Source organism: Protobothrops mucrosquamatus, unplaced genomic scaffold, assembly GCF_001527695.2.
Source record: "Protobothrops mucrosquamatus isolate PMUCROS unplaced genomic scaffold, P.Mucros_1.0 scaffold_203, whole genome shotgun sequence".
Taxonomy (NCBI): domain Eukaryota; kingdom Metazoa; phylum Chordata; class Lepidosauria; order Squamata; family Viperidae; genus Protobothrops; species Protobothrops mucrosquamatus.
In genome coordinates, this window is record NW_015386279.1 from 136437 (window position 1) to 155497 (window position 19061).

The following is a 19061-nucleotide window of genomic DNA, read 5'->3' on the forward strand; positions in this document are numbered from 1 at the left end:
AGGAATGTGTAGAGTCAATTAAAAAGCATACAAGTCACAAATAGGGTCTACAAAATTATGAAAATATTAAAACAGGAAGCATATATAAAAGTCTAAGACTCTAAAATAAGGAGTAGGACAGGCATGTCAAACTTGTGACGTCACATGACGTCGCGTGACATCGCGACTTTTTCCCCATTGCTGGCAATGGGGTGGGCGTGGTTTTGTCATGATGCATCCGGCCCGCAGACCAGCAGTTTGACATGCCTGGAGTAGGAGGATTAATTAGGTGTAGGGGAGCATAAAGGGAAGACTATATCAAATTAAATATAGTTTAATTTAATAATATGTGAACTGGGTGCTTAAGTCTCATTTATGCACAGGTCATCATTTGATATATTTTGAACACTGCAGCACAGAACCTGACAATGTTGTAGCAGGCTTAGTATCTGAAAGGAGTAGGGAGATGTATAATTGTCCTATACGCTATGACTATTTATGAAGTAATTATACTGCAAAACTATTTCTGAAGGGTTGGAAAATGTCTTAAAAAGATAGAGAATTAGCTTTTTCAGCCTATAATCTAAAAGCAACTTTCCTCATAAGGAATTGCAACATACTGCATTAGACTGAAATAATGGAAAATACCATAGGTCTAGAGATATAAATCAAATTATTTCAGGGAAGCTTCTAAGCAGATCACAGTTGTGGAATCTGTTGCAATTAGGGTCTAATTTATGAGTCTGCTAATTCCTTATTAGAGATTCCAATGAGAATTGGGACACTTCTCATATAGTTCACATGTCACACAGAAATAGCATGCCTAAAACCAAGTCCTTCTAAGGCACCAATCGTATTCATATCTAGACCAGGAGGACCCTAATACAGTCACCTATGCTTTGGTTACCTTCAGTATATTCTACATGGGACTACCCTTGAAAACCACTCAAAAGCTGCACCTGAACCAATTATAGGCTAGCCACACCTCTGCTCTGTGAGCTGTGCTGTTGCCAGCAGGTTTCTATATGCAATTCAAGCTGCTGATTATTACATATAAAGCTCTTTGTGCCATAGATCCTGGCTATCTAAGGGGCTAGCTATCACCCATTGTTTCTACTCAGCCAGCATGAATTGGGAGAGTTGGGTATACTCCAGTCTTATTTCCAGGCCCTGGGTTAGAGTGGGAGATGAGCTTCTTGCCATTTTTTTAAAAAAGTGATTATCTTTTCCAGACTTTTTGATGATAATATAGTAATATTTTTGTGTTTTTACTATATTTTTATTTTTGTATTATGTAAGCACTCAGCCATGGGCTCTGGGCTTACATCTCATAACTAAATAAAATGTAAAAACTACATAACAAGTCTATTCTGCCCTTTCTGCGAAGAGTTCCATGTTTTCTAAAAGTAAATTTAAAACTTCTTCATTTTAAAATCGTTTTCTAAGCATATGTCTAACCGTGATGATGATGATGATTTTGGTACTATTCTTGTAGTAACCACATATTTTCTCCTGGATGATATTCTCAACCTGTTCCTTCAGATTTTCCAACAACGTACCCTGCATCGCTGTAACGGAGTCCATCCATTTGGCTGCTAATCATGTTTTTTCATGTTTTTGTCATACTGTGTCAAAAATATTTAATCTGAGTCTGTCTAAGTAATGTCTAACTGCCGGGGGCAAAGTTATACAATACATGATGAAATAATAAAGGACTCCGCTCGCGTGTCGATCACCCAACCGTCTCAGGTGTTTCATGTCACTTTAAGAATGAATCGGAACTCTTCATTCAAACATCCCCTTCTCTGACTTGCGGCCAATCCGTGGCCACTTCCTCTCTCGTAACCCTCCAATGGAAGCGCTCCACGAAGGTAGCGTCGTGGGGAACGTGGCTTCGGGAGAGACCAAAGTTAAGTGACAGCGCGGACCGACCAATGGCATCCAAAAGCGACCCGATGGGCGGGGCCCGGTTGCACCTCTGAATCAATGGGGTGAGAAGTCTCAGCGTTAGAGAGGCGGGGCTTGTGTTAGGGAGAGAAGAGGAGAGTGGGTAGCGGCGGCAGCGCTCTGGAAGCGACCACGTGATCAAAGGCACTTGGGGCCGCCTGGAGTTCTTTCCCCGGTGGGAGCGCGGATAAGGTGAGTCGGGGCTCGCCCGTCTCTGCCAGGAGCCGGAGGGGAACGGCCCCCCCCCGCAGAGCGTTGGCCTCCTGCTGCTTCTCTGTCGTGTGCGGGGGGGGGGGAGGAGGGCTGGGACTGGCAGCAACCAAGGCGGGCATCGTGGCTGAGGAAGGGCGACGGGTGAAAAAGAGCCCCGGAGGCGGCGAGTCGAGAACTCCTAGAGGGGATTCCGAGACTTAGGAGTCTGAGACGGGGGGTGGGGTTGAGAGGGCCTAAGGCGGCAGGCAATTAATTGCCCGCGCTTTGCCCCGTGAGGCCTAAGTGGAGGAATTGGGTGAGGAGGCTTCATCTCCTGTCGCTCCTCTTCCCCCCTCCCTTCTCAATCCAGAAGGAACGGAGGGTTGTGGGTGCGGCGCGCAGGCCTCGTGGAGGGAGGCAGCGAAGGCATATAAGGGGTGTCCAAGGCGGGTCCTTAGGGCTCGGGCCTGTGGGCCAGGGTGACTGCCGGCGAGGACCACAGGCAATGTCATGACTTAGCATTTGCGTCGCGGGTGTGTGGTCGCTTGCCAGAACTCGTGGTTATATGAAATTGCCACAGTGAAGGGCGAGAAGGTTGTCGCTGCAGCGTGAAGGACCCTTATAAAGTGGTTTGTGCAGAGAGGGAACCCTCAAGTAGGGGCAGATCCGGACACAGGTAGCCGTAAAGGAGGTAACCTTCCCTCATGTTAAAAAAAAAAAAAAAAAGCCGCCCTGCAAAGCCGTTGGAGTCTGAAAATATGCGTGACTTCATACGGAAGTTTGCTCTATCACAGTGTTTCTCAACCTTGACAATTTTAAGGCATGTGGACTTCAACTCCCAGAATTCCACAGCCAGCAATGCTGGCTGTGGAATTCTGGGAGTTGAAGTCCACATGCCTTAAAATTGTCAAGGTTGAGAAACACTGCAAGTCTATCATGAGGTGAAAAAGGGATTTGGCACAGGCCTCTTCGGTAAGGCGTGCGCAGTGTGGAGGGGGCAGCATTTGAGTGAAGGAAGCGGAAAACGGATATTGGCACAGCAGGTCGCTGTATTTCCATGGATCTTTTATTGTGGATGTTGTGAAAATCGTATAACGTGGCATTTTAATGCTGAGACCAATATCGGCATCAAAAATGGGTTCTCCGCATGGGCAGCTCTGAGAAAAGAAATACATAAATTTATTACTATTTGATATGAATTGGCCTGTGCCAGTTAGCACTTAATACGTAATACGTGCTTTTCAGACAGTATGGGTAAATTAAATTTTGGATTTGGGTTCCCGAGAACCTAGAGAGGGCACCAGGCTGAGAAAAACTGATCTAGATCAAGTCCATCCTATGCGAACTGAAAAACCCAATGTGATAATAAGATAGAAGGAATAAGGGCAGCTGCTCAGTTTGAATTGGTTTTAACATTTTAAAAAAGCTAAACAGAGTTGGACGTGGAGGTATGGTCTAATTAAAAAAAATGAGCTAATGTAGTCACAGGTTGAGTATGAAGAAATCTCTAATTTTTATTTTTGAGTAAAATGATTATGCAGGTCGAAGGTTAACTTGTAAAGTGCAGGATACAGTATAGGTGGGGTAATGAGCTAACAAACCTTGAACTTTAAAATGGTATTTGAAAGCAGTTTACTTAAAATCTGCAAGTCAGGCATTTGTGTCTTTTTACATCAAGGATAAAAGAGTGCTGTAAAACCTTACAGTAATAAAAATACAAGCATATTAATTGGAACAATATTAAGGGAAAATTCTCAAATGACCATGAAACAGACTGCAGAAGAAGTCTATTGTTCATAGTGGAGTAAGCAATTTCGTACCATTCTTAACTAGAGTAATAATGTTTTCAAAACAGTAATCTAGTTCTTAATGGCATAACATTGAATTGGAAATGACACTTCAGTATATACGAAATATCTAAGTGTTGTCTTAAACATGATTAGCAGCTTTTTAATTTGGCAAAAGATTTTGTAGTTGCTGTACAGGTAGTCCTTGACTTACAGTCTCAATTGAGCCTCAAATTTCTATTGTTAACCAAACGTTTAAGTGAGTTTTGCTCCATTTTACGACATTTCCTGCCCCAGTTATTAAGTGAATCACTGCAGTTTACTAACACAGTTAAGTGAATCTGGTTTTCCCATTAACTTTGTCAGAAGGTCACAAAAGGTGATCACATGACCCCGGGACACTGCAACCATCATAAATATGAGTCAGTTGCCAAGTGTCTGGATTTTGATCACATGACCCTGAGGATGTTTCAATAATCGTAGGTCGGTCATAAGTCACTTTTTTCAGTGCCGTTGTAACTTTGAACAAGTCACTAAATGAATTGTTGTAAGTTGAGGACTACCTGTACTGGGTATTGTGTTCTAAAATTACAGAGTAGCATACCGGCATTACTGTTCATGTTGAAAAATAATTTTGTTATAATACTAAAATAAATGTGCTTAGATTGCAGTGTTGCTTCCAGACCGATATTACAACAATGTGTTGACAGGAAAAACATAGATTATCTAAATCTTTAATACAGAATAATGACAAAATTATATAATATGATGGAGACAGACTGCTTGTATTTCCATTGCTTTTCATATTTCATCAAGATTTAACATAATCTTTAATTTTGTTACATGAATAAATGATTTTAACAAAAAACATACACTATTGTGATGTGTAGATATGTCTGTCAAAAATTTAAAAAACACTCAGTCTGATTCTGTTCTTTATCTGTCTTTTCTCAGCTTCTCTTGCTCCTTTTTCTTTTGTAGAAGATAAGGCTACTATTCTGATTATACTGACTTTCATTGAAGTATTTCCATTGGTATCTGCTCCTCCAGATTAGAGGTATAGACTCTAAAGGTCAAAGAAAATACAGAAACAAGCGGTACATTTTTGGTGTTCTAAAGAGTATATGGTTCTGTACTGCATATGAGTAAAAAATAACTGAAGAACAGATTTTTTCCATATTTCAGTAGTGATATCCATTCTATGAAATATTCTTCTGGAAATACAGATATTTGCCTTGTTCTACGAGTATTCTGAATACAGACAAATGTGTGTTCTAGCAGGTGTTTGGCTCGTAGACTAGGTAAAAATACCATATTTATGTAGGTTTTTAATAGGTGGAGTTCGTACTTTATTGTACCCTGTTGGCAAAATGTTTCAAAACAGAGTTTCTGGTACTTGTGTTTAGTAAACAGCCACTAAATATGATTTTTAATACAAAGGAAGGGTTAAAAAGTAACAAAATATAGTAAGTGAAAGGAATTTTGTGTTACATCGATCTGTTATTTGGAAGAACAGCTCTTGATCATATCAAAAGTTCTTATGGGTAGGTACTGCTTGCTTCCTTGACAGCCCCAGAAAACAGAATGACAGAGTTGAAAGGGACCTTGGTGGTCTTCTATCCATCCCCCTGCTCAGGAAGGAAACCCTACATCATTTCAGACAAATGGTTGTCCAACCTCTTCTTGAAAATTTCCAATGTTGGAGCACCCACAACTTTTGGAGGCAAGCCATTACACTCATTTCTGCCTGTGCAGACATAGGCAGAAAAGTGTTGCCTGTGTCTGCACAGATAAAGGCAATCTTCAGAGGAGTTGCATGACTTTTCCAAATAATTCAGATACTTTAATGCTTTTAAGAAAAAAATACTTTTTTATGCTAACAGGGCCTGCAAAGCAGTTTTTTGAAAGCTTCTGTGGGCCCCATTAGGTGATATTTGATAACTTGCTCACTTGTTTGGGTAGTAGAATTTGAATGTACTAGTAACTAAATAATAGGATTGTGCAACACTTCAGGTTGGAAGACAGAAAACTGCTTTTGAAGATATGGTGGACATGAATGTAGTATTTCTCTGCACCTGCTTAAATTGAGATTTGATGTCACAGGAGAAAGATGGGCTGTTTTAAAGAATTGCACATAGGCAGTATGTTCAAACCTCCACACAAATTAATGTATCCTTTAGCAGTGCATTATACCATGTTTCCCAGAAAATAAGACCTGGTCTTATTTTTTTTCCCCTCCAAAAGAGGCACCAGTTCTTATTTTGGAGAGATGTCTTACCTCCGGCACCAATAGCCCCACCTAGCAGGTCCACTTCTTCTGGGGCCGAAGGAGCAGCTTCATTCTGCAGCTGCATTTCTCAGTCATAAGCCTTTCTGGAAGGCCTATGCAGCCGAGTACCGAGCTATGCATTCAATCCATAGCTCAGTTCTGCAAGACCTATGCAGCCGAGAAGTGAGCTATGAATTCAACTCGGCTGCATAGGTCTTGCAAAACCGAGCTATGGATTGAATGCATAGCTCGGTTGTTGGCTGCAGAGGCCTTCTGGAAAGGCCTGTGACTGAGAAATGCAGGCCTGGCTGCAGAAGATGCCTCAGAAGAAGTGGGCCAATGAGAAGAGGCCTGGCTGCAAGGTAAGTGGGTGCAGGGCGTGTGGGGCAGATCCACACCCTTACTCCCACCCTAGCTTGATTTTTAAGTGTGTGCCTCGCCCCAAAACTAGGGCTTATTTGGGGGGGGGGTAGGGTTTATATTAGGTCCACCCCCAAAAATCAAGCTAGGGCTTATTTTTCGGGTAGGTCTTACTTTCAGGGGAAAATGGTAGCTGTACATATGCCAAGGGACCCTCATCAAGTCTTATTTGACTTTTATTTGACTTTTATTGTTTACCTTCTGGATTTCAACAACAAATGTGATCTTAAAAGTGGATTTTTTTTAAATTATTTGAATATGCTAATACAACAGTATAATCCTTTATTTTTTTTAAAAAATCCTCATTTTCACCCCTTAAAACTAGTATAAATTTCTAGTATTGCAGTGTACAGCTAGTTCTCAGGTTACAAGGACAGTTGGAACAGCAATCCTTCGCTAAATGATGCAGTCATAAAACATAACATCACGTGTTTGCATTGCTTAGCCATGGCAGTCCCAAGACTGCATGTGTCATTAAGCGGAAAGAGGCTGGAGTCCCAGGCAAGGAGTGCAGGGGGTGTGTGGATGCTGTAGGCTTTTACCATGGGTGAGTGCTAGTGGGTGCTGTGGAGTGCAGGAGGGCCATGGGCAGAGGTTGCTACAAGTGGAGGCACACTACAGACTGTGAGCAGAATTTGCTATGGAGTACAAGATCCCTGGGATGTCTTACAGGGCTATTTCAGGAGTGACTTGTAACCTTCCCGTCTGGCATCCCCATTGAATTTGTTTGTGATAAGTCAGCAGGGAATTTCACAAATGGCAATAATGTGACCTTGGGTTACTGCTACTGTTGTGTGATTTATTTGTCAAGTACCTAAATCACATGACCATGGCTGGAACTTTGAGAAGTGGTCATAAGTTTCACTCATTCAGTGCCATCATCACTTGAACACTCACTGAACAAATTTTCATACGTTAAGGATTATCTGTATGTGAATGGGATGGTATAGTATATGTAAAAAAAATTGGGCAAATAATCAGAGTTTACAATTACATAAAATTTAAATTTTTAACAAAAAATGTGACATTGCTGGATATATTGCAAGAACTTCTCTTTGTATGCATATAATTGGTAACTTTCCTGAAATCAGTAATGTTTGTAGATAAATTATACTATGATTTAAAGTTTAGTAGACTGTTGAGTAGTGTATAATATCTGGCTGTATATTTTCAGTCCTTCATATCTAGTTTTCCCCCCTAAATTATATTACTTTCCTTAAATTTAGGATAAGAAGGTAGAATTTTCTGAAAAGATTGAGTACTATAAAATATCTCTTTCCAATAATCATTAACCTAGTATCTTAGAAAAACATCCATGAGAGAATGAAAGCCCATGTTCTCTGCTGTATCCTCAGCATTTAATATGTTCTGTAAAACTGTAACGTGTAAAAACAATCAGATCTCTTTATTTGAGGTCCAAAAGTCTCTCTTTAATAAATGTATTAAGGTTTATTTTAAAATTTCTTATTTTTCTTATATTCAAATAGTATCAATCCTTTTGTCTAGCAAAAATGTGTATCATGGACAATACAAAGTGAAATATCAGCATCAGACCTAATTTGGAATGTGAATTCTTTGTTACAATAATCAACATTAAAGCAATTTACTGTATTCAGCCATGGTGCACGTCTAATATTTTTAATGGTTGGGTTTAGGGTTAAATAAGCCAAGCACAAGGTCATAGTCTTGGCAGTTATACTGCATTTCATTGGTAAATTTCACATTCTTCTCTCTTTGTCATAGACCATGAAGCGAAAGTGCTTGCTATTTGCATTATTGCTAGTAGTTGGAACATCCAGTCTCCTGGCACATGACAGTGATGATCATGATCATGATCATGATGATGAAGATGTAATAGATATAGAAGATGACTTGGATAATGGTGCTGAAGAAGTAGAAGAATTAAAGCATGAAACCAGTGCTCCTCCATTACCTAAGGTTTGGTTAAATATTTTTCCAGTTAAAAAGTTCAGCAAAAACTACAAAAAGAAAACCCAGCTTTGTCTTATAAAGTTGGAATTAAGCTTGCAGTTTTTAGTATTTTTGTATGAGATCTCATGAAGGATTAGGTAACAGCATGTACAATTTGAGGGTTTCCCATGCAATCAAATCACACAATATTGGGTGCTCTTACAGGATGTTGTACAAGTTTTCATGTGAAATTGCATTATATCATCTATTCTTTAAAAGGTCTCTAATGTTTATTTTCAAACCAAAGGAACATCAGTGTTTCATTATCATCTAAAAGATAGGAGCAATCTCCTGAATCATACATTTAAAGATTGATGTGTGGTGTGTGTGTGTGTGTGTGTACACACACACGCTTGGTTTTTGCTTTGAATCTTTTAAAAAACCCTCCTCAAACATAACTTTGTCTGATGTGTAAATTCCAGATTATATTTTACTACACAGCTATTTTGGTAATTCTGATCTTGGAAGTTGAATGATTAGGAATTTTGACAGATAACTAGAACTTTTTAAATTGCACCTGATTGTAAATATAGTAAAAAATTTTAATTATTCAGAATATCATCTAATATTGAACTTCTGTCTTCAGGTTACCTATACAGCTCCAGTACCAACAGGAGAAGTTTATTTTGCCGAAAACTTTGATAAAGGAACTTTAGAAGGGTAAGCATTCATCTAAAAAAATATTAGTGGGTATATATCAGGAAAGCTTGAATTAAAATATGTTTTTAAACATATGAATCAATCAATTCATAAATCAAAAGAATGAAATTGGTATAAGTAAAATACCTGATATAGAATACATCTGATAACTGTTGGAAAGAATGGACCATATAGAAAGAAGAAAAATACATTGAAACATTTATGAAGAAGTGACTTGTTCATATCTTAGTTAAGAGTGACTTTCCAAAGAGAACATTCCAATCCACAGTTACTAAAATGAAAATGGCTCTTATTCATCCCTACCAAGTGTTGTCATATTATGTGCATAAATAATCTGGTAAATTACTTTTTAATTATAGGAGGTTATAGTCCCTTAAGTAACTTGAGTTGAAGTTTGGCAGTACACATTTACTATGTTTTGATATGTATCAATTGCAATGGCCTGGGACCAGAGTATAACCTTTTCTGCCTTCTGGAAATCTCACAAAACCTTTTTTTCCTAGCATGCTTGAAAAATAAGGAGCCTGCAAGGTGATTGTATTATGTTTTAATATGTTGATCCATTCTCCCACAGTCTTATTTAAGTTGAATTATTTTTTAGATTTGTTTTTAATTGTTTTATTGTATGCCATCCAAAGTCAAAGTTGCAAGATATGGGTAGCTATATAAAATTGAAAAATACTCTCCCTGCTCTTTTTAGGTGGGTCCTTTCTAAAGCCAAGAAGGACGATACGGATGATGAGATTGCCAAATATGATGGTTTGTATGATATGTTACTCTTCATATAGGAAGTTTTATTGCAATATGTTTTTTTTCTATACAGAAAGAATATTTTACTAGAGAGGATTATTCAGTTATATAAGACCCAATTTGCAATCTGTGTAGCCCAGATACAAATTTATTTCCTTAGTGTAAGCTAAATCAGAGTTCTGTTAGAGCATTTAAACTTAATCTAGATGTTTATTAGAAAATCTGTTCGGCCAATTCCCAAAGTATTTGTTTATGTACTTTTTTTGAGGTATGTTTTTCCCCCCTAATAAGACTATTCTTGTCCTACTTTTTATATAAAAATATACTAAAAGTGATGGTCATTGCAGTTGCAGAAATTTTTTTTTCATGAAAGTAGAATACAAGCATAATTTTTCACAAGTATCCAGATTAATAATTCCAACAAAATCATTGTGACTTTGCAAAAAGTAGTTTTTAAGAACAGATAATTATGCCTAGTTCTTACATAAATGTATTGATATTCAGTAGCTTCTAATAACATAAAAACCATATTTTTTTAATTTTATCAAAGAAAAAGCTGCCTGCGAAAGGTATTGCTGCTAAGGTCTTCTGAAGGAAAAGAGGGAGGAGCATGTAGTGCAAGCACAATGTGATAATTGTGAAGAGTTTGAAAAATGTTGTGTTTGACATATTTGCATCATATTTGCTATGGAAACAAAAGAGCAAGGTTGTGTTGTTTCTGTCTTGTTTCTATAGGCAAATGGGAAGTACAGGAAATGAAGGATACTAAACTTCCTGGGGATAAAGGACTTGTGTTGGTTTCACGGGCCAAACATCATGCAATTTCTGCCAAACTTAATAAGCCTTTTATCTTTGACACCAGGCCTCTCATTGTACAGTAAGTATGTTTTGCTGTCTTTTTCACTGAACCAGCAATACTGTACCCAATGCATAAACAATAGACAAAGGCTCAGAATGTAATTTAGAGCCACTTTGGTCTAGTTACTAGTGGTTAAGGCACCAGGCTAGAAACCAAGAGACTGTGAGTTCTAGTCTCACCTTAGACATGAAAACTAACTGGGTGACTTTGGGCCAATCACTCTCAACCCAACTCACCTCACAGAGCTATTGTTGTGGGGAAAATAGGAGAGGAATAGTGTTAGATATGCTCGCCATCTTGATTATTTATAAAAAACACAGGCAGGATTAAAAAAATATTTAAAAAATTTAGTTTCTCATTGTTGGTATATAACAATTTTATATGATAGAATTGGAAATTGGAGGTATGTGTGTTTATGTGTGTAAGTAAATGTAATTTTTTGGAGAGAAACCTAGGAAAGAATTGAGAGGAGGGAAGAACGCAAACAAAAATGTAAGCTTTGATGGTCAAATGTTAATGTAGTGCTGTGTGAAATCATTTTCAATAGATTTTTTAAAAAAATGACAGTGTGTGACCTCTTACGTTGCAAACTTAGGTATGAAGTCAACTTCCAAAATGGAATTGAGTGTGGTGGTGCATATGTGAAACTGCTTACTAAATCTAATGATTTAAATTTGGTGAGTATTGTTAATCTTCTAAGTTTGAGATCTTAATGTTTATTTGTTTGGATTACACTCTTGAAAATCATCTTATTTAACAAGATGATTGCATGTCAGTCTACTGAACACTTAAGTACTGTTTATTATAAATCTCATTATTTCAATGACACTCAGGTTATGTATGCAATTTTTGTGAAAACTGTTAAGGAATGAAAACTATTGTTCATTAGTTTGAATTGAATATCATTCTTTTGATTTGGGCATTTGTGGCTTATTTTGCATTAAAAAGGAATCCTAACAAACGGTCGCCCCCCCTTGTATTGATTTAAATCTGTTAGCTGAGAGGTGGTTGATAGACTCAAACTTAAATATAATTTGGTGTGCAGTAAAGTGTAAAATGAAAGCTTTGTTTAAAGTGAATTTATATTTTGAAGGTTTTCCTATCTATATCTTTCATAGGACCAGTTCCACGACAAGACTCCATACACAATTATGTTTGGTCCTGACAAGTGTGGTGAGGATTACAAGTTACATTTCATTTTCCGCCACAAGAATCCAAAGACTGGCAAATATGAGGAGAAACATGCCAAGCGTCCGGAGGCAGAGTTAAAGAATTTTTTTACTGATAAGAAGACACATCTTTATACACTGGGTAAAGCAGCCACATATTCAGATACTTTTGTGGGTGGAATTATAATATAGTAATTAATGAAGGCAAGAGAGGGAGCATTTTCAACTATGGTATAGTGGATAAGGAAGATGACCTTGATGAAAGTATGCAAAAACATGTTACTTATGAAAAAAAAGGGAATGAGATATTTTTTAATAACTGAGAAACTCAGGCAGAGACCTGTCTGACTCACTGGCATATAAGAAGAAGTATAGCACAGTCAGACTTACACAGTTCTGTTGTTATGGCCCATCTCAATAAAATAGTTTTGCCTTCGTGAAGAGTTGATTTCTTTCTCTGGTTTATCTAGTGGGGCTGACATATGGACTATATTGTAGAGAATAACTTTTTTATATTCCCATGATTCTTACAATGAACTGTATGTGGTAGAACTGGTTTTTGATATGGAGAACTGGGGATTCTAATAAATTACAGGTAGTTCTCAACTTACAATCACAATTAAGCCCCAAATTTCCATTTCTAAGCAAGGCAGTTGTTAAGTGAGTTTTACCCCATTTTATGACTTTTTTGCCACATTTGTTAAGCAAACCACTGCAGTTATTAAGTGAATCATGTGGTCATTAAGCGAATCTGGCTTCCCCCACTGACTTTGCTTGTCGGAAACCGGATGGGAAAGGTAAAAGAGTGATCACATGACCCGGGGACAATGCAGCTGTCAAATACATGTCAGTTGCCAAGTGCCCAAATTTTGATCATGCGGCCATGGGATGTTGCAGTGGTCATAAGTGTGAAAACTGGTCAGAAGTCACTTTCAGTGGAGTTTTAACTTAATAGTCACTAAATGAATGGTTGTAAATTGAGGACTATCTGTATATGATTTCCATGACATTTTTGAGGAAACCCAAAATATTATTGCTTGCTTGAATTTGGGTGAAGTATTTTTTAATGCTGCATTCCGTGTTTTATAAAGATACTTTCACAATGCCGTATAAATAAGATAGTAGACCAAAAGATAATGGCAGTTGTTCAGAGCTCATTTTATCTTTATATTTCTGGATTTTTATCATAGTCTTGAATCCAGACAACAGCTTTGAAATGTTGATTGATCAAACTGTTGTAAACAGTGGGAATCTACTATCTGATATGACCCCTCCTATAAATCCTCCACGTGAGATAGAAGACCCAAATGATCAGAAGCCAGAAGATTGGGATGAGAGAGCTAAGATTCCAGATCCAGATGCTGTTAAACCAGATGATTGGTGAGTACTTGTTGAAGACCCTTTTAAAAAAGTGGGCCTCTAGCTGATTTTGATTATAAAAGGATGAAAAAAGGCGAGCCTGGAGTTTATTTTCTGTAGCATAATCCCATCTCTAATATCCTTCTTCTTCTGTATAAATTATATTATGGAATGGGAGGCAGTCCCATTGTGTTCTAATTGCTTAATGGCTTCATTAGGGAGATTCATTGAGCCCAGATTTGTCCTGCAATCTGGGAAAGAGTGGAGCTTTTGTAGGATGAGAATGTTACGGTTGTTATTTTACATTCTACCATGGATTTTGTTCATCAGCACTGTTGTGTTTTCTATTGGTTCAGGATATTAGTGAGCAAGCTGAGAATTTCCCAGAAATATTCTTATATATGTTGTCTTGCAGTTCTTGTTGTAGCGAAGGTAAAGGGAGTAAAAACACTGAGTGCTGAAGTTAGGGAGTCCCATCTGTCAGTTCAGTAACTCTGCATTTATTTATTTAAATTTATATGGCTAACAATTGGAAGCAAATAACAGTGGACAGGTCAGAAGACAAAATGAGAGAAACAACATAAATACAAATTTAAACAAACATTGTAAATACGGAATACAAAAACCAAGGTACCTGTTAGTTATTTTCAGTCATAAAACAACCTATGTGAGGCTCCAGGTTTTTACAGCTTTCAAGAAAGTCAATAAGGACCATTCAGTCTCCAGGAAGAGCCTGTTCCACAGAGGAGCTGCAACAAAGAAGGCATGTCGTCTTGTTGCTGCAAGGTGATATTGATTCACTGAGGGAATCTGGAACATCCACTCTTCCCAATGTGGTGGGATCACAGAAATAATTGGAAATAATGTCCCATGCCATGTAGGGATTTAGAAGTGATAACCAGCCCTTTGAAGTGCAGCTGGAAATCTATTGGAAGCTAGTGCAGCTTGTACAGTAGAGTTGCTGCTTTGCCAGACCTCAGTGCATCCTGTACTGCCTGTGCTGCTGCATTTGGGACCAGTAGAAGCTTCTGAGTCGTTTAAAGGCAATCCTATATAAATATTGCAATAATCCAGATAGTGTCTAAGGCATGAATGACTATAAGCATAGTCTGCTGATCCTGAGCACAAGTGAGATATATCTGTGCAAAGGCTCCCCTAGCCACAGTTTTAATCTACTCCTTGAACAGTAGCCATGGGTTCAGGAAGACCCCCAGATTGCACACCAGCTCTGTTTGAGTGCTATCACTGGAATGACTCCAGAAACAACCCCAAAACACAGACATTCATTCTTGCTGGAGTTGAGACACATCTATTCAGGTACATCCCACCCGTAAGCACCTTTAAGTCCTTGTACATCATTACTTGCACAGGTACTCCTTGAGACCACTAACAGAACCAGCAATTCAATAAATAGACAAAGCAGTCGCTAGGTGAAACTGTTCGTAATGATCATACTTCAGCTTTCCCTTTGCTTTAGAGTCTTGTGAAGGTTGTAAATGTGAGGATTGGTTGCAGTTATTTTTTCATCACTGTTGAATTGCAAACACTAGCTAAAGTAACTGTACAGCTCTTGGCAGAGATAAGGTATACAACTGGGATATCAGCACACTATTCTGGCTTTTCTCTGTAGCAAACATAGTTGACATTTGAAAGAGGCACTAAGGATGTGCACATAGAATTCTAGTGCTTCTCAGTTAACCATTCAGTGACCATTCAGAGTTATGGTACTTAACATCAGTCCTGGACATTCTGATTGTCCCAGCACCCCTGCAGCTGCATGATCATGATTTGGGCATTTGGCAACCAGCTTGCACTTAATAACAATTGCAACATCCTACATCCAGCAATCATGCAACTTTCCCTGCTGGCTTGTCACAAGCAAACTCAATAAAGAAGCTGGCAGGTCATTCCTGTCACTTGCTTATATTCTGATAGCTTTTTCCCTCCAAGGAGCCTGGCTGTAGCAGCCACGATATCCATCAACTGTATATATCACCTGCACAACCTCCCCCATGGACAGTAGCTACCTATGCTCCATCCATATCTCAACAGCCACTTGCACACCCTCCCCCACCCTGCAGCAACCACCTCCAACCTTTTTGCGTCACTCACACACTCTTCTCCATCTGGCAACAGCCAACCCTACCACACTCTTGCTGTTCCTCAGCCACTCCTATACTTGGAAACACCCACTCCTAGCTTTGTGCAAGGGAGATGTATCAGTCCCTCACACACCCTTTCCTATCCAACAGCATCCACCTCTACTGTGCTCGCACTGGACCTTGATAATCATCTGCACATTTGGCAGCAGCCATTGCACTTTACCACACCTTCATAATCACATGTCCATACTCCCCCAGCTGGTTCTGCCATGTCATGCCATACTTTGACAGCCACCTGCACATTCTCATGCATACTCCCCTACCTAACAGTAGTCACTTATTGTCTTATTTTGTAAGTCACCTGGGACTTGCAAGTTCCTGCCAGCCTCCCCCTTGGCTTGGCCTGTTGGAAACTGGTTTGTTTGAAATTAGGAGGCTTAACAATGACAACAGGGAGTGCCAGGATTGCTCTCACTAAGCAATGTAGTCATAATGTGATATTGTGCTTTACGACTACATCATTTAGTCACAGAGGTTAAAGTTAATGATTCCAGTTGCTGTTGCTAAGTGAGGACTACTTTCTATTTACATTAATTTGTGAGAAAGAGATTGCAAGTGAGTAAACAAGCATACAATGGGGAATACACTGAGAGAAATGTGTTAGCATTGGTTGTTTGCCTAGTGTGTTCTGTGCTGCCTGTTAGGAGGCAAAAAAGGCTTCCCTGTGGAACTGATTAAGGTCTAGTCACTTTCAGGTAGTTGCACAAGCTACCAGATTCTACAGGTAGTTCTCACTTATAAACTAAATGGGACTGACAAATCCCTTGTTAAGCTAAGTTAAGTGTCACTATATAGGAAATCACATGACCAGAACCATTTTCTGACTGGAAAAAGATAAGACTAGTCAATTTCATATCTTCAGATTTTATTTGCCATCCAGTCCATTTTCCCACTCTTTGGAATGCTGGAGTGCTTGCTTACGGACTTGTACACATCAAAAGCAATGTGATCGCACCATCTACTGACTAATAACGATCACGTGATTGAGGGACATGGAAGGTTGTAAATGATTGTAAAATGGCCGTCAGATTAATTTTCGGCACATTATAACTTCAAACTGTTACTGAACAAAATGGTCAGTAAATGAGGACTAATTTAGTTAGGACAACTAATTAATATTTGAAAAGGCTACTATTCTGGTTTTAAACCCTAAAGAACATAAATAATACATTAAATTGTAAACAAAATAACATAATTTTGATTGTTATTTAATTTTTTACAGGGATGAGGATGCTCCTGCTAAAATTCCAGATGAAGATGCTATGAAGCCAGAAGGTTGGTTGGATGATGAGCCAGAATATGTGGCTGATCCTGATGCAGAAAAACCAGAGGATTGGTAAGTGGAATGCTGGTCTCACCATGTATTTAGCTTTAGGCCATGGTCCTTACTGTACTCGTCGACTGTAAAAAAAATTCTTAAGCAGTCATTTTAATAATAATGTAAGGGAAAAAAATCAGGTTTCCTGTTCTCATGTTAGCTCTGTAGTAAATATTCTTCCATGATAATCTAAGCATTTAGATTGTAGTATTTATAATTTCACAATGATAAAAGACTATAAAGTGGGGGCATGGGGAAGTCCTTGAAATTAATGAAATCATGCATTAATGAAATCAAGTTTCAAAGTTGTGGTATAGAATTCAGCATCCCATTAACAATTTGAACATTTAAAGATTTTCCCATAAATATGCTTTTATATATATATATATATGACACATGTGATCAGATACCACATGACCACATATGGGTCAGTGAAATGTGTTATAGAATTTAATTCTGTTTTATATTCCATCAAATAAGAAAGCAACTCGGGTACTTTTGAGGAAGACCAAACATCTGGTTCATATTCATCTATTAGAACTTGTTTAAGCTAAAGATACCTTCACTTTGTGAATTGTGGAGATCAAATTTACATTAAAGTCAGGAGAAATCCTTAAAATAATCATTATTAAGTACTTGAATGGGATTTTACATAATCCCCTCCTCTGAGTAAACCTGGTAATAAAATGATTAACCACCAATTTTCAAAGTAGAATTTTACCAAAGAATTAGATATTTATAACTCTCATCAAAATTCAGTTTACATCCAAGTATGGCCCAAAGATTTTTTGTATGCCTGGAAATAATACACTTTTCTCCCCCCCCCCCCCCCCCAAGCACTTGCTATAAATGCAGAGGAAATATATCTTTGCAATTTGACCCTCCAGGTATATTTTCAGTAATAATTTTTCAGATCAGATAAATTAAGACCACCTTCCTCATATGGTAATATTAGTTTAACTAAGAAAAACCTTGGTGGTCCACTATTCCAAATAAATTTCCTAAATAATGTATCTGAAGAAAATATTTATTTGGTATTTATTGATATTAACATAGAAATACATAAAAATGAGAGTCAATATTTTTATATCATTAATTTTTACCTACAAGCTTAAAGGAATTTTAAGTCATCTATCGGCATCCAGGTCAATCCTTTCTAAGTTTCAATATATTTATTTCCACATATTTAGAAGTGTTAGAGCATATATAGGGTATATAAAGCCCGAGATATATAGTACAATTAGTTGAAATTGCAAAAGCCATATCTTTATATAACTGTACTGATATATTAGGAAGTAAACAAGCTTTATCCCAATTGATCCTATAACCACGTGTTAACATTTGTGAATTAGGTGTAATAGGCAGAAGTACAGGCAGGATTTCAAAGAGACAGAGGAACTAGAGATCAAATTGCCAACATACACTGTATCATGGAGAAAGCCAGGGAGTTCCAGAAAAACATCTACTTCTGCTTCATTGACTATGCTAAAGCCTTTGATTGTGTGGATCACAACAAATTGTGGCAAGTTCTTAAAGAGATGGGAGTACCAGACCATCTTATTTGTCTCTTGAGAAACCTATATGCGGGTCAAGAAGCAACAGTGAGAACTGGATACGGAACCACTTATTGGTTCAAAATTGGGAAAGGAGTCCGGCAAGGCTGTATTCTGTTGCCCTGCCTATTTAACTTATATGCAGAGCATATCATGAGAAAGGCAGGACTAGATGAATCAAAAGTTGGAATTAAGATTGCCAGGAAATATCAACAACCTAAGATATGCAGATGATACCACTCTAATGGCAGAAACTGAAGAGGAACTAAAGAGCCTCTTGATGCGGGTGAAGAAGGAGAGTGCAAAAGTTGGCTTGAAACTCAACATTAAGAAAACCAAAATCATGGCATCTGGCCCTCTCAATTCCTGGCAAATAGATGGGGAAGAAATGGAGGTAGTGACAAATTTTATTTTCCTGAGCTCCAAGATCACCGCAGATGGGGACTGTAGCCAAGAAATTAAAAGACGCTTGCTCCTGGGGAGGAAAGCTATGGCAAATCTAGACAGCATACTAAAAAGCAGAGACATCACCCTGCCAACAAAAGTATGTATAGTCAAGGCCATGGTTTTCCCAGTTGCAATGTATGGCTGTGAAAGTTGGACCATAAGAAAGGCTGAGCGCCAAAGAATTGAGGCCTTTGAACTATGGTGCTGGAGAAGACTCCT

The 19061-nt window shown here is 38.2% G+C and overlaps 1 protein-coding gene across 2 annotated transcripts in view; it reads left to right on the plus strand.

Moving 5' to 3' along the window:
- The first annotated feature begins 2011 nt into the window (after window positions 1-2011).
- CANX (calnexin) overlaps window positions 2012-19061 on the plus strand; it is a 28545-nt gene continuing 11495 nt past the window's right edge. For both annotated transcript variants that reach the window (XM_029286139.1, XM_015825938.1), the window contains exons 1-9: window positions 2012-2118; window positions 8338-8532; window positions 9152-9225; window positions 9926-9984; window positions 10711-10852; window positions 11430-11511; window positions 11953-12145; window positions 13194-13383; window positions 16747-16860. In XM_029286139.1, coding sequence (XP_029141972.1) covers window positions 8341-8532; window positions 9152-9225; window positions 9926-9984; window positions 10711-10852; window positions 11430-11511; window positions 11953-12145; window positions 13194-13383; window positions 16747-16860 — 1046 coding nt within the window. In that variant the 5' untranslated portion in view covers window positions 2012-2118; window positions 8338-8340. The remainder of the gene's footprint in view (window positions 2119-8337; window positions 8533-9151; window positions 9226-9925; window positions 9985-10710; window positions 10853-11429; window positions 11512-11952; window positions 12146-13193; window positions 13384-16746; window positions 16861-19061) is intronic.